This window comes from Grammomys surdaster, unplaced genomic scaffold (genome assembly GCF_004785775.1).
Source record: "Grammomys surdaster isolate TR1022 unplaced genomic scaffold, NIH_TR_1.0 125701, whole genome shotgun sequence".
NCBI lineage: Eukaryota > Metazoa > Chordata > Mammalia > Rodentia > Muridae > Grammomys > Grammomys surdaster.
Genome location: NW_021620536.1, coordinates 1,900,147 through 1,914,303, shown reverse-complemented (window position 1 = coordinate 1,914,303; position 14,157 = coordinate 1,900,147). Strand labels below are relative to the sequence as shown.

Sequence of the window (14,157 nt, the reverse complement as noted above, 5' to 3'; positions counted from 1 at the left end):
TCTCTCTCTCTCTCTCTCTCTCTCTCTCTCTCTCTCTCTCTCTCTCTCTCTCTCTCTTATGGCATCCTTGTCTACATCTACACTTAATCAACTTCTCAGGTGTTGGGAGCCGACTCTTAGCCGAAAGTGGCTATCATCTTTACAGCCATCTCGAGCCATATACTCTGACAAGAGACTTGTTTCAACAGCCTGCAATAGCTGAGCGCACTCTGATAAACATCTTGTTACACTGTTTAGTGCCCCCAGCTGCCAGGTGCTCCTGGTATCCATGGCTACAAGGCACGTGACGTAGTGGCTTCAGTTGAGATTGTCCACGAGGGCAAGTCACGTGGTAAAGGGTATAAATACCCAGGATTTCCCTTCTATAGGGGAGTAGAGGAGTAGAGGTGTCAGGAGACTGAAGGAGTGAGAATATAGTAAGAAGAGAGGAGAATAAAGAAGACTTGAAGAGACTCCACCGGACTCTGACTTGTATCTATCTTTTGCGTCTCTCGCCCCTTTTTTCCCCTTCCTCCGTCCCCACTTTCTCTCTTGCTAGACCCTGACCTGCCGACCGGAGCAGCAGAACCGGCCGGCCTTTACAAAGTAGCAGAACCTGACGGCCGTTACAAAAGAAACGGCAGCTACACTCAGGGACACCAGTAAAAGCAGATTAGGGCCTTATTCTGTTTGCGACCTCATTATAGCTAAGATACTGCCCAGACCAGTGGTGTCACACTCTGGGGTACTAGGGGACAAGAAACTTTATGATAATTTCCCCTCTTTGGAAACAGATCCAGTCCATGACACCTGCCAAAGAAAGAGACCATTCTTCTACTAGAAAACAACAACAAATCCCCCCTCCTGCCCCCAAATTAAAAAAAAAAACAAAAAAACCTTGCACTTTCTAGTAGCACATACAGCAAAGTTTAGGGTCTCCCTGGAAAGTTAGAGGAAAGTAAAGACTGGAAAGCACCAAGACGCTAACCCGCTTTTCTGATTCTTGGGCAGATTCTTCCTCAATTTCTTTCTCGCTGCCCAGAGATACCCATGGCTTGGAGACGGGCGGCTTGTAGACGTACACTTCTTCTTGAACATACTCCTTGAGTTCCTCTTGTTCCTCTGGCACTTCTGGTGTCTAGAGCAGAACAGAATGCATGCTAGAGCCTGTGGCCTCTCTCGTGTGTGTCCCTCACAGTGAGCTGGACTTCTCTGAGGGTGTGTGGGGCACTGCCCATATTCTTGCCATCTTATGCTTCCAGAAGTGAACTAAGCCACAAAGGGGGAGGGGCTGGAGAAGAAGAAAGAATTAGAAGGACAGACATCAGGATGCAGGGAGATGACAAGGCAAGACAAAGATGGGAGAGGAAGAGGAGAACACCCCACTTGTCAGGAGAGCAGCATTTACTGAATGCCTTTGCAAATGATACAGATAGCTAGGTTTAATGGTTACAATATGGAGCTCAGTTTCCCTGAGTTTATGAAGGGTTATTTGATAAAAGAAAAAAATGTATACATGAATATATGCATATAGGTGTGTGTGTGCGTGCATGTGTGTGCGTGCATGTGTGTGTGTGTGTGTTAGTGGGTGCATTCTATTTGGGAGAACCCAGAGGTATATTTTGTACTCCCAGATTCCTTTGCAGACTGGGGACAGAGCTCACTGTTCTGAAGCTGAGCTGAACTCAAAGGAGCAGAGTCGTGACTGGAGGCCTAGGCATACTGCAGATCACCGCTCCCTCCGGCAGCCAGCCTGCGAGGCCTTCGGATTTACTCACCTTTAAAAAGTTTTCCTTGCCTTCTTCAGTTCCAATGAGGTAAAAGTTAAGTCCGTATTTGAAGTCTTTGTCGTAAACCAGGAGAAGCTCCTCCCCTGGGTACTCCTGCAGGGGGACATCAGCAGAGGGGGAGGGTTAGTGCTCATTCAGCTCGAGCTGGTGCCAAGGTCAGACCGACACAGTCTGAAATGTAAACATACTGATAATCTGCCTTCTTGGCCCAACTCCCAAATTATTTGATTAAAACCACAACGGATCCATTGGAAATTTTACCATATGATTAACAAACCAGATTTATTAATTTTCATTTTATAAGTATAAGCGTTTTGTTTGAACACGTTTGTGTGGACCATGTGTGTGTCTCCTTTCCATGACAGTCAGAAGAGAAAGCTGGATCCCCTGGAACTGGAGTTAGCTGGTTGTGAGTCACCATGAGGATGGTGGGAACCAAATCTCCTTTGGAAGAGCAATCAGTGTTCTGAACAGCCAAGTTCTCTCTCCAGCCTATGACCATATGACTTTGTTTTTAACAGAAAGAGGGAAGCATCATGTTTGAGGAAAATGGTTCCATTGGTGTAAGTGGGTTGGCCTGATGCTATTTCTATTCTAATGCTGGTTTGAGCCCCCAGAACTGGCTGTCCCAGAGACGAGAGAGTTTATACATAGATGCTAGCTGCCCCTTGCCCCCTGTTAATTGTGACTGGTAAATAAAGATGCCAGCAACCAATAGCTGGGCAGAAGAGACATGGGTAGGGTTGAGGTTTTGTGGGCTTAGGTCAGAGGGAGGACTACTGTGCAAACGTGTCTACTGTGCAGATTCCCAGTATCTGTAACTTCAGTGCTGGGGTCAGGGGAGGCAGGAGGGTTCTCCAAATTCACTGGCCAGCTAGTCCAGCCTAAGTGACGGATTCCAAGAAATCCATCACTTGTGTAGAAAAAATAACATGGAGTGCTATTGAGGAAGATGCCTGAGGTTGATACCTACACTCACAGAGGTATACACACACACACACACACACACACACTTCCACAACACATGCACACACATGCACCTGTACCTACAGAGGTACACTTACCCACTCCAACACACATACACACACACACACACATACACACACACACACACTCCTCCACAACACATGTACACACATGCACATGCACCCACAGAGGTACACTTACCCATGCGAACACACACATGGAAAAAATGAGGAAGGGTGAATAGTTTGGTAGTGTAATCTATATGGTAGGAGGCAAAGCAGGACCAAACAATGAACTAAACAACTTAAACTATATAAGAAACATATTTTGAGACAGGTTCTTAACTTTGTAGCTCAGGATGGCCTTCAAGTTGTTACTCATCAGGCATTGGCCTCAGACTCAATCCTCTGGCCTCGGCCTCCCAAGTACCACCATGCCCAGCTAGATTGCTATTCTGACAGGGGTAAGAATGACTCTTTCTTTTGTGGTTCCCACATTGGACTTCCAGGGCTGAAGGTACGGGGTTGACAGCATTGAATGCGAAATTGTCCCAACTCATGTTGTATTCAGGGAAATTCTTGAGTTAGGACTGAGAGCAAAGGGCTAGCTTGTATTTACCCGGACAATTTTTTTGACTGGGTGGAAGTCCGATACCGCGGCTCGGTTTTGCAAGTCTGCCATGATATCTTCTTTTTTGATGAGCTTATACGTTTGTTCATCTGTCATATCTTCTTCTACTCGACAGTTGAATATTTCCTGGGTCTTGGTAGTTAATACTAATGGATAGATTTCTGGATGGCCTGTGAACACAATGTAGAGTTTGGACATTAAATACAACAGAAACTACTAGTGTCAAGAAATGCTTGCTTAATTTTAAATAACTTTCTTGGTTAAAAGTTTGAGACTCAGAAGAAAGGCACCCGAGTGCCTACATTGGCCCCAAGGTGGGTGCCACCATGATGAATGAGTACGAGGTGAAGGAGTAGGAAAGATGGAGCGTGCAATAGAGAGATGAGGGAGAAAGCAAAGCCGAGTGGTTCGTGTACTGTGGAGAGAGGTGGGACTGGACAATGCAATAGAGACGGGGAAGCCTGTGCAACCATCTGAGGCCATGGTGATGTCCGGGTCTGGGCTGCCACCAGGGGCCACATCTGAGTCCCTGTTCATATGACAGCCAGGGCCTTTTTGATGACTGAGGCCCCATGTTACTCAAGGCCATGAGGAAGTGCCTGCTCTGAGCTGCTGCCTAAGGCCATGTTGGTGTGTGGGCATTGTACTGAGCTGGCTCAGCCCCTTGCCTGTGGTGGGAGAGCTCGTCTTCCTCTGGCTGTCACACTCCAAAGAGCTGGCCCTGCCTCTCGTCTGCCATGGGGTGGTATAGGGGTGGGAGAGGTGTGCCTTGCAGCAGGCAGGTGGGCTGGCCCTGAGGGTGTGAGAGTGGGAGACCTGGCCCCCACTCTTTGCCAGATGCAGCACTTGGGAGAGTTGGCCCCACACCTCTCCTAGGCAACATGGGAGAGCTGGCCCTGGTGGTGTGGTCACAGGAGAGCTTGCAGGCTGACCAACTCAGCTTTCCCTCAGACCCAGATCCAGGGCTTTAAGTTGGCCCACTACCACATTTAACCCATCTGTGAACTGCAGGAGCGTGTGCAGGGGCCACTCCTGCAGATCCAAAGCTGCAGGATCTCCATGACACAGAGCAAAGGCAGGATATCGGAGAAGAGTCTTGGTGAGGATCCCGGACTGATGATATAACAGAAGCCAGAGGCCTTGAACCAGACCACAGAGTCATTGCAATGGGGATTTGCAAGTAGAGCTATTTGTACAAATGAGCATACTGTGTGGCTCACTGTGACACACAGCAACGTCCACAGCCAGATTTGCTGTTTTTATTTGTTGTTTTTTTTAATTGTTTTTCTTTTGTGAGGAGGTTGCAAGGGCAGAGGGTGGGTATGAAGCCACAGGGAGAAGAGGGGGATTGGGGTGTATGATGTAAAACTCATGAAGAATCAAAAAAGATGAAGAAAGTTTTTTAAAAGGTTCATTGGGAAAGATCCTGATCGTGGAGAAGTCTCAGACTGAGGAACATATCTCAGGAAGGACCACATTCCATATCCCTGCCACACATACAGAGGGACATCATTCAGGGAGGACCTCACTCCACGTCCCTGCCACACATACAGAGTGACATCACTCGGGGAGGACCACACTCCACATCCCTGCCCTCTGAGCGTGTCTGTCTGTGAGAGTGTCTTTGGAGAGATCTCACGGAAGAGCAAAGGTCCATCCTGAATGCGGGTGGCACCATCGGTTCCATAGAATGGCCCTGGACTGATTACAAAGGAATGAGAGGGAAAAAAACTAGCTTCATCTCTCTTTGCTTGTTGACCACAGGTGCCATGTGACCTGTCCACCCATCCTCCTGTTGCATGCTTCCCTCATCTGGGTGTACTGTGCTCTTCAAACCATGAATAAAACAAAACCTTCATTCCTAAAATAAGGAAGTATGTAGGTAGGTAGGTACATGAATGGATAGATACAGATAGATAGATAGATAGATAGATAGATAGATAGATAGATAGATAGATAGATAACTATCAGACAAAACCACCATGATCTCCATCTTCCTCTTTCCCTTTCTCCCTCTCTCCTCATCTCCCCTGCCTCTCCCATCTCCCATCATCTTCCATCTCCCCCCTCCCCATTTCTCTCCCCGCATCTCCCTTCCTCTTCCTCTCTCCTCTCCCCCCTCCCCTCCCCTCCCTCTCTCTCTGACCAACGAGAGACCATTCTCTGTGGTGATCCTGGCCTTGTTGAAGAAAACCAAGGATTCGGGGCCGAGGGCTGCTGTTCTGCGCATGTGCTGGAGGGCCCTGTTGGGGTTGCACATTCCTCAGAAGCAAGACTCCGAGGAAGGAAACATAATCCTGAGGCACTGGGCAGGCCGCTTTCTCTAAGAGCCAGGATGGCTCAGGGCCTCAGTTCCTTGTGGTCTGGAGTCTTTAGGGATGCTGCTCTTGGTCAAGTAAGGGTGTGGGAACTTCTGCCTCCATGCCCACCTGGGGCTCTCAAGATAGGCTGAGGTGGTTTCACTCCTTGAGATGTTTTTCCTACCTTAGCACCCTGTGAGAACTTTCTAGAAGGATCTGAGTTAAGGAAATGGCACCACCACATCTAAGAAGTATCAGAAATCATGTCTTTTCTGTAAGAAAGAAACAGCCCAAGCATCCTTCCTGTCATGGCACAGGGCCTTCTCAGTAGATGGTCCCAGGAAGCCTTTTTCCCTCTGCTCCTGTGGCTCCATCAAAGCTCTGAGGTATCAACTCTTCTCTGCTGATTTCTCAGTGTTCCCATGATTGTGCCTCCATGGTACACCTCACTTCAGTGTGACAGGCCTCCCCGCATTGGAAGGCTTCGTGAAGATGCCCTGTGATGGCTCTTAATGCCAGCGCCCAGGGAGGGCACCATGCCTACACTACAGAAGTGTCTCTCTCAGACTTCAAGCAAGAAAACCGGGAGTCAGCTGCCACTCAGCACAAAGGCTGCCAAGTCAACATTTCTGGCTCAGCTTTGTCCTCCGACCTGGTGATTATTTGGGAAGTGTCACAATTCATTCCCTTGGTCGTCTCTATGAAAATACCGTCAGAGTGGGGCTCCCTGATAACCCAGAATAAAGGCCTTCCTTGCTGTTCAGAAAAAAATTGAGACTCTAAATTTATTGTTCTTACGTTTCAAGTGACTACATTTGTTATAAACATTTTGAAACACAGGCTGTAAAGATGGCTCAGTCAATCGCTGTCTTACCTTGCAAACCCGAGGACTTGAGTTCTATCTGTAGCACCCATGCAGAAGGTGCGCATAGTGGGGAACTCTTGTGATGCCTGCAACTGTGGGTATGAGGGAAGTAGTTGTTTGACGCTCCCACATTTACTTCCCCCTCTCTGAAGAACTAGCCTGGAAGTGTGAGTCAAATAAACCCTACCTCCCTGTGTTGCTTTTGTGTCTGGTTATTTTATCACAGCAACAAAAATAAGTTCTGGAACGGGCTCTCACACTGTGAAGTCCCAGGCTGTCCTAGAACTCACGTTGTAAACCAGGTTGTCTTTTAATCTGTGGTGATCTCCCTGACTTAAGATTGTGTTTCATGTTTCCTACTCCTTCCAGACACACGTTTCTGATCCTACTGGCTTTCATAACGATGGTCCATCTTCATTCATTGGACATCTTTTAAAGGCAATCTTATAAATAGGATTTAACATTTCCTTATGTAGAGGTTAGTAAACATTATAGGCTATTTGTAGCTGGGGCAGGCAAGTGATGTTCACTGTGAATAAAAGGCGACGGACAGAATGTGCATCCGTCCAGGGCCTTCGTGGTCCAGCATAACAGACGGAATGGGGCAACGCCCAAGGATGCTGCCAACCCACATGATCTGCAGTAAAACTGAGTGAGAAGGGCTGTGTAGTGGGAAAATTTCCCCACAAGTTGGGAGGAGCTAAAGTAGGAGGAGTAAGGAGAGGAGGAAGAGGAGGAGCGAGAGAGACAGAGATGTAGGAGCCATGGATGACCATGCATGTACCGAGAGCAGTCCTGGGTAACAACTTATATCTAGGTTAGTTACTTGGTTAACACTTCCAATTGTGTGGGCATCTTGTTAATTGAGCGTTACCAAACATATAAAGCCTTTGGATAATGTTTAACCATTAGAGTCTCATTTCTACCGGGTACCGCGTGGTGCCCTAAGAGGCCAGAAGAGGGCATCAGATCCCTCTGCAGCTGGCATTACAGATGGTCGTGAGCCACCATGTGGATGCTGGGAATCAAATCCAGGTCTTTTAGAAGAGCAGCTGGTGCTCTTAAACACCAGGCCATGTTTCCAGCCTCTCCCTTTATTTTTGAGAGGATTCTGGGGATCAAACTCAGGTTGTCAGACTTGTCTGGGATATGCTGTATCTACAAAACCATATTGCTAGCCCTTAATACTCTCAGTAGATTTATTTTTTATTTTTATTTTATTTATATTTATTTATTTTTAAAGGTTTATTTATTTATTTTTATGTTATGAGTACACCATTGTTCTCTTCAGACACACCAGAAGAGGGCATCAGACCCCATTACAGATGGTCATGAGCCACCATATGGTTGCTGGGAATTGAACTCTGGACCTCTGGAAGAGCAGCTGGTGCTCTTAACTGCTGAGCCATCTCTCCAGCCCAGATATATTTTTTAAAAGGCCAGTGTTGTCTATATCTGTTTCTCAGTTTAAGTTCTACTTTCTTTTTTTTGTTGTTGTTGTTTCTGTTTTTTTGTTTGCTTTTTAATTCCTTACTTTAAGAATTCCAGGCCAAGTGTGGGGACACAATCCAAACACTCGGGAGAGGTGGAGGCAGGCAGAGCCGCAGTTTGGGGGCTTGTCCGGGTGGCATAGTGAGACTCTGGGTAACGAACTTTGTTATTCCCACTTACCCATACTCTCCATGTTCATTGGCTCCTCTTCTTCAGCAACTAAAACACAAAGAAGCATCAACTTTGAATCACGTTGATTCACTTGGTTATAATATTATAAAACATCAGAACATAGCATGCAAATACAGACATGAACTGGAGAACTCAAGTACCATGTGGCCAGCTACGACCAAGTAGGCAATGGTCTTGCTCACAGTCACTCTCGGTGATGTAGGTGCTGTGGCATTTTGCTAATATTGTAGTGAAGCCAGTGGGGAAAGGCCAGCCTCTGAGATACTGCAGTGTCTGACTTCATAGAAGCAAAAGTGTTTCATTTTTCTTGATAGGTCAAGCCACAGTACACAGTATATAATATACAACAACAACAACAACAACAGCAACCACCATCACCACCAATCCTACCAGGTAATTGTGGCTTCATCTTCTTTTTGCCCTTTTTCTGGACCTTGGGGCTCTTCTGTGGTTTTGGTGCCATGGCTCTGATGTTGACTACAAAAAGAGAAATCATTAGTAAATCTTTGTTTACGCTATCAAGTATGAAACATTCCTATTTAGTGAACATAATGTTTTCTAGGTTTGGGACTGGATTAGATCAACAATGCATTTTCAACAGGAACTTGTGTACCAGGACTAAAGGTTTTAACACAACAACAGTGTGATTGATACCGTCCTGTTTGGTTCTACAAAGCTGCTGGCTGAGGAGCAGCACCACCTCTGTTTCACAGGGGTTCACTTCTCTGAAGGCGCTCAGTGCTACCTTGTACTGTGTCTCCTCACAGGTGTTTCAGCTGCACAGATACGCTTAAAGTCCACGGGGTGAGGCCAGCCCTCAGCACGCACAACTGAATGTAATCTTTTAACACATGGGTCCACAACATGCACATCTGGACATGATTTTTACATTAACATAATTTAAGTCATACAGGTCTTAGCGTGTGATCATGTAACCATTAAGATCTCACTTGTGACATCCTAGGGTGCTTTGATCTGGACAAGGTCACCTGCATGACATTTGAATCCCTGTCATGATGCCCACCATGGGCTCATCCTATTAAATGGTCAAGAGTGTGACTTCAGAGTCAGGTATAGTGGCCATACCTAAAATTAGAGCACCTGGGAGGCTGAAACAGGAGGATCAGCATGATCTGAGGCCAGCCTGGGCTACCGTATGGGACATGTGGTTTTATGAATCTATGCACCAGGATTTGAAAACAGCCTCTGCTTTAAGCTGAATGGTCCTGGGCAAACTACAGATCTTCTTGGTTTCTGTTTATTTCTTTGTTTCATGGGAATAATAAAGTCTACCTCACAAGGTGGCTATGAAGGTTCAATAATAATAATAATAATAATAATAATAATAATTGCATCATCAAGTCCCTGCTGAGGAGTTTGTCTTATTTTAGCAAATTGACATCAACACAGACTGAGCATTATTTTATAGCTGATGGCTGAAGCATGACCAGGTCTTGCTGTTGTTATTTATACCCTTCATTGCAAACTCTTGAGCAAAGCATGGGTGTCTGTGTGTTTGCCCCCCCCCCTCTCTCTGTTTTGTTGTATTACACCTTTACATCTCTCTTGCATGCAGTGAGAACAGAGTCATCACTGTGTGTGTGCGTGCATGAGGTGGGGGAGGGGTGCTGTATGTGCGACTGTGCTTGTCAGTTACTCAAAGGACAACAGTTGGAGTCATTTCTCTCTTTCCACCATTATGTGGGCTCTGGGGATCAGTTTGTCGGGCTTACAGAGCAAGCGCTTCTCATGCTGAGCCTGGGAAGTCCAATACGTGTGTTTTTAAATAGTCATAATTATAAATTACACTTACAGGTGTTTATGCCAGGCAGTTTGAAGAATTTCACGTGCATTTTAAGTTCAATGATTTTTTTTTTTTTTTTTTTGGTCTGAAGCAGGATTTCCCTATTTGCCTACCGACACTGGCTTTGAATTTAAGAAAAAACTGCCTCAGTTTTTCTGTGAACTTAACCTTGGCCACACGATATTATTATGGTCGTTTTTTTCACTATCACTTTATAAGGTCGGGTCTCTGATGTGGGGACATGGAGAACAGTGAGCATAACCTCCACACCACAGCATCCCTCAGAAGGCTGTGTCTTATTATAAATATATCACAACTAGGATTTCTATTGCTGTGGTGAAACACCATGCACGACCAAAGGCAAGCTGGGGAGGAAAGGGTTTATTTGGCTTCCGAATCATAGTCCTTCATTAAAGGACGTCAGGACAGGGACCTGGAGGCAGGAGCTGATGCAGAGGCCATGGAGGGGCGCTGCTTACTATGCTGCTAACTGGAGTGCCCAGCCCGCTTTCTTATAGAACCCAGAACCACCAGCCCAGGATGGCCCCACCCACAATGGGCTGTCCCCTCCCACATCAACCATTAATTAAGAAAATGCCCTACAGTTGGGTTTCACTGAGGAATTCTCTCAACTGATGACTCTAGCTTGTGCCAAGTTGACATATAACTATCCAGCACGCAAATAGAACCACTTAAAGCAGGATAGAACCACTTAAAACAGAATAGAACCACTTAAAACAGAATAGAACCACTTAAAACAGGGGTCTTGGTCGACAGAGGTATACTTTATGCTTTGATCAATATTCTTTGATTCTGACGTTTTTGGAAATTCCTAGTCAGTCTCTCTCCCTTTCTGTCCCCTATTCCCGCTGCTGCCCCGTGTGTATGCACGACTTTTTAACTTGATTTTTAGTGATCAAACTCAGGTGCTCACAGTTGCAGGGCAGGCACTTAGCCAAACAGAATTATCTCTACAGCCCTGAACTTTCTACTTAAAAGTTTTAAAAGTTACATTTATTTATCTATTTATTTATTTATTTATTTATTTATTGTGTGTGTTTAGGGCAGGGGACAACTTACTGGAGCTGGTGGTCCTTCCACCATATGAGGTCTCAGTGTCAAACTCATGCCATTAGGTTTGGTGGCAGGCACCCTTACCTACTGAGCCACCTCACCAGTCCAAATTTCTATTTTTTAAGTATTCTGCAAATAAACGACTGTCTCAGCTTTTCAGACCGAATAGTCTTGATCTCATTCATCTGAATCATAGATTCAGGTGGTGGACCTCATTCTCTTTTGGAAAATTTCTCATCAGTTGATTCCTCTCCTTTTTCTATTCCAGTTTCATTTGGCCAAAAGTACTCAGTAGCACTGTATACATCGGCCAGCTTCATCCAGCTGCAGAGTACCCAGTTACAGAGGTGAGAGCGTGTGCACGCGTGCGCGCGCACACACACAGACACACGCGCGCACATGCACACACACACTGCCACCATCATTACTGTTCATTGCATATTTTATACAATGAATAGTGTTACTTATATATGCATAAAATGATCAAGTTTCTTTTCTATACAAGGACATTCTCTTCCAGTGTAAGTGATGTCATTTGAAATGCAAATTCCCTAAGCCCCCTTTACTTCCCAGGAGTGGATTTTGCAGTCTTAGGAGCATTTATCAGAAAGTGATGCTGCTCTGGTGGTCTGCTGTCTCACTCTGCCTCCATCAGTCTTGTTCTGACGTATTCCGGAGGTGCTGTGAGGAGCTGACACAGGGCCTCAGACACAAGGCTGCCTGAAGAGTTACTGTGGATCCATCCACTCAGCGTTTAGCATACAGTACTTCAAGGGGAAGGGAGGTCGCTCTGAGCAGCAATTAAGTCCTGGATATGCTAATCACTAGGGGAATAAGACAAGAGCCCTCCTTCAAAAGCCCTCTCTTCATCTACTTGGTTAGCCCTCCCCCACCCCCAGTGATCCGCTTCAGTCCACATTAATCCTCTACTGTGTTGATGAGTAACCGGGATCACGTCATTCTCATATTCATTTATGCATAATTTATTGAGCTCCCACTGCGCGCCAAGCAATGCGAGAGCAAGAACAAGACCGTATACGCCCTCGGTTCCCAATATCCTTAGATCGCCGTTAACTGCTCTCTCATAGCTGTTTTTGTCTCACTGGCTCGGGCTGCAAACTTGTCGAAAGTAGTGAAAAAAGTACTTTTTTATTTCGTAGGCTTCACTTCCACTTTCTGGGAAGTTTCCAAATGCCCTTGATATGGTAATGAGATATTTAGTTTTCCCATGCCACCTTTCCCGTTCTGAAGCGCCCTTACCTGGAATCACTAGAGGGAAAAGAAAGCAGCCTCTTGGTAATTCCCGGGAGAAATGCTCCTTCGAGAGTAGGAGATGGGAGCCTGACTCTGCTTGCTCAGAAAAATAAATCTCAATTTCCAGCAACGCTGGCTGGCAGTTGTTGCTAGGACGCGTCCGTTGCTAAGATAAAAAAAATTGTCTCTTCTGTTGAGATTGACAGAACCCTTTCACCAATACCTTATCCGCTCCCCAACAGTTTCTCTCATAGAAGGCTACTGATTGGTTGTTGTGATGTGACGTCACCCAACGTAACCAGAGAGGATCCCAGTTTTCCGCTTGCGATTTAGGTCTCCGTTTGTGGCACTGGTTCCTCTTGACCCAGATCCATGCCCCGCCTTGCATCCACTGCAACGTTACTCAAAGGGAAGTTCTTGTAGGGTGCGGGTGGGCAGCTCCCAAGTCAGCCACCTGACCTCCCTGTTGCAGGGAGCAGGATGCACCTAGGGACCTGTGTAAAAATTGGAGAGTGGAGCGGAGGTTGCATTCGGGTTGTCCTGGACGTCCTTGACTACTGCGGTGCTTTTTTTTTCTCGCCAAAGAATTTTGTATAGAGTTTGACTCAAGCCGGAGCTACAAGACTCAGAGGACTAGCTGCCTGAAGGGTTGCTGTTCTTGTAAGGATCGCTTCATCTGACTATGGGCCCTCGGGGATTGTTAGAGCGAAGCCCATCTCTCCAGCTTTCCTTCTTTTCTTTAAAAATACAAATTAAAACTGCTCATTTGTGACCTGGCAAAATTTAGTAAAGTAATGCAGTTGACCACAACAACTGATTTAAAGAGTTTTGTTTAAGACAGGATTTTACTGCCCTAGAACTCCCTCTGTAGGATGGATAGATGCACTGACGGATGGGTGGATGCCGCCACAGTTTAACAGAGCCAGAATTAAACTTCCTGTCTTTAGCTATCTTTTCAAATTTCTCTCTCTCCCTCTTTTTCTCCCCCCTCCCCCTGTATGTGTTGTGTAGACAATTGCCACCGTGCATATATAGAGGTCAGAAGGAAAGATCCTTGCCTTCCACCTGTTTGCTGTTTTTATGTGCAGGAAAACTGGCATTACAGATGTGCACCACCACACCCAGTTCTACATGGGTCCTGGTGATTCCAATACAGTTCCCAACACTTGCAAGGCACTAAGGCATCTCACAACCCCATGGTTCAGATGTTTTTCAGGTTCCTCCCCTAGGTGGTAGCATCCCAGTAATTTGGTTGGCAAAACTAGAAATCTAAGAGCCATCCCTGATTCCTGTTGCCCTGCCCAGAGCCAACCTATTACTGAGTTTTACCATTTTCCTACCTGAATATGTCACTGAGAATCCATCTATAAGCCGCCTTCTGCCTTTTCCTTATTTCTGATGACCTCATCTGTCACCTAACTAGAAACAACACTGCCTGGGCACAGTCCACGGTCCACCCTCTTTCCTCTAATTCCCTCTAAGTTACCATGAGTGTTCTGAATCAGGGATTGGAGTCTGAGATCACTCTTTTTGCACATGTTAGGGTTGTGTGTAAAAACTTGTGTAAAACTCTGAACATGACCTGAGGGACAGCCAGCAGGTGCCAGGTACCTTTCTTGCTCGGTTTCCCACATCCCTGAGCTCATACAGCGAGATGAAAGGTGAAGACAGAGGCTCTGATGTTCTCCTCTGTCTCCACACGAGCACACGGTATATGAGCCATTCTCACAAAGATTTTTCTGTGTTTTGTTTTTTGGGAGTTTGACATTCTGCCCCACACTATATATTCATGTTTCTGTCGACTTTTAAAAT

The 14,157-nt window shown here is 46.0% G+C and overlaps 1 protein-coding gene across 1 annotated transcript in view; it reads right to left on the bottom strand.

Annotated features, from left to right (window-relative positions):
• The window catches only part of Wdr63 (WD repeat domain 63), a 55,989-nt gene extending 43,525 nt beyond the window's left edge, over positions 1 to 12,464 (bottom strand). Inside the window, exons 1-6 of the mRNA XM_028788117.1 lie at positions 12,352 to 12,464; positions 8,604 to 8,690; positions 8,202 to 8,240; positions 3,354 to 3,535; positions 1,758 to 1,862; positions 968 to 1,117 (exon numbers count right to left, since the gene is read on the bottom strand). Coding sequence (XP_028643950.1) covers positions 968 to 1,117; positions 1,758 to 1,862; positions 3,354 to 3,535; positions 8,202 to 8,240; positions 8,604 to 8,676 — 549 coding nt within the window. The 5' untranslated portion in view covers positions 8,677 to 8,690; positions 12,352 to 12,464. The remainder of the gene's footprint in view (positions 1 to 967; positions 1,118 to 1,757; positions 1,863 to 3,353; positions 3,536 to 8,201; positions 8,241 to 8,603; positions 8,691 to 12,351) is intronic.
• Between the last annotated feature and the right edge of the window lie 1,693 nt (positions 12,465 to 14,157).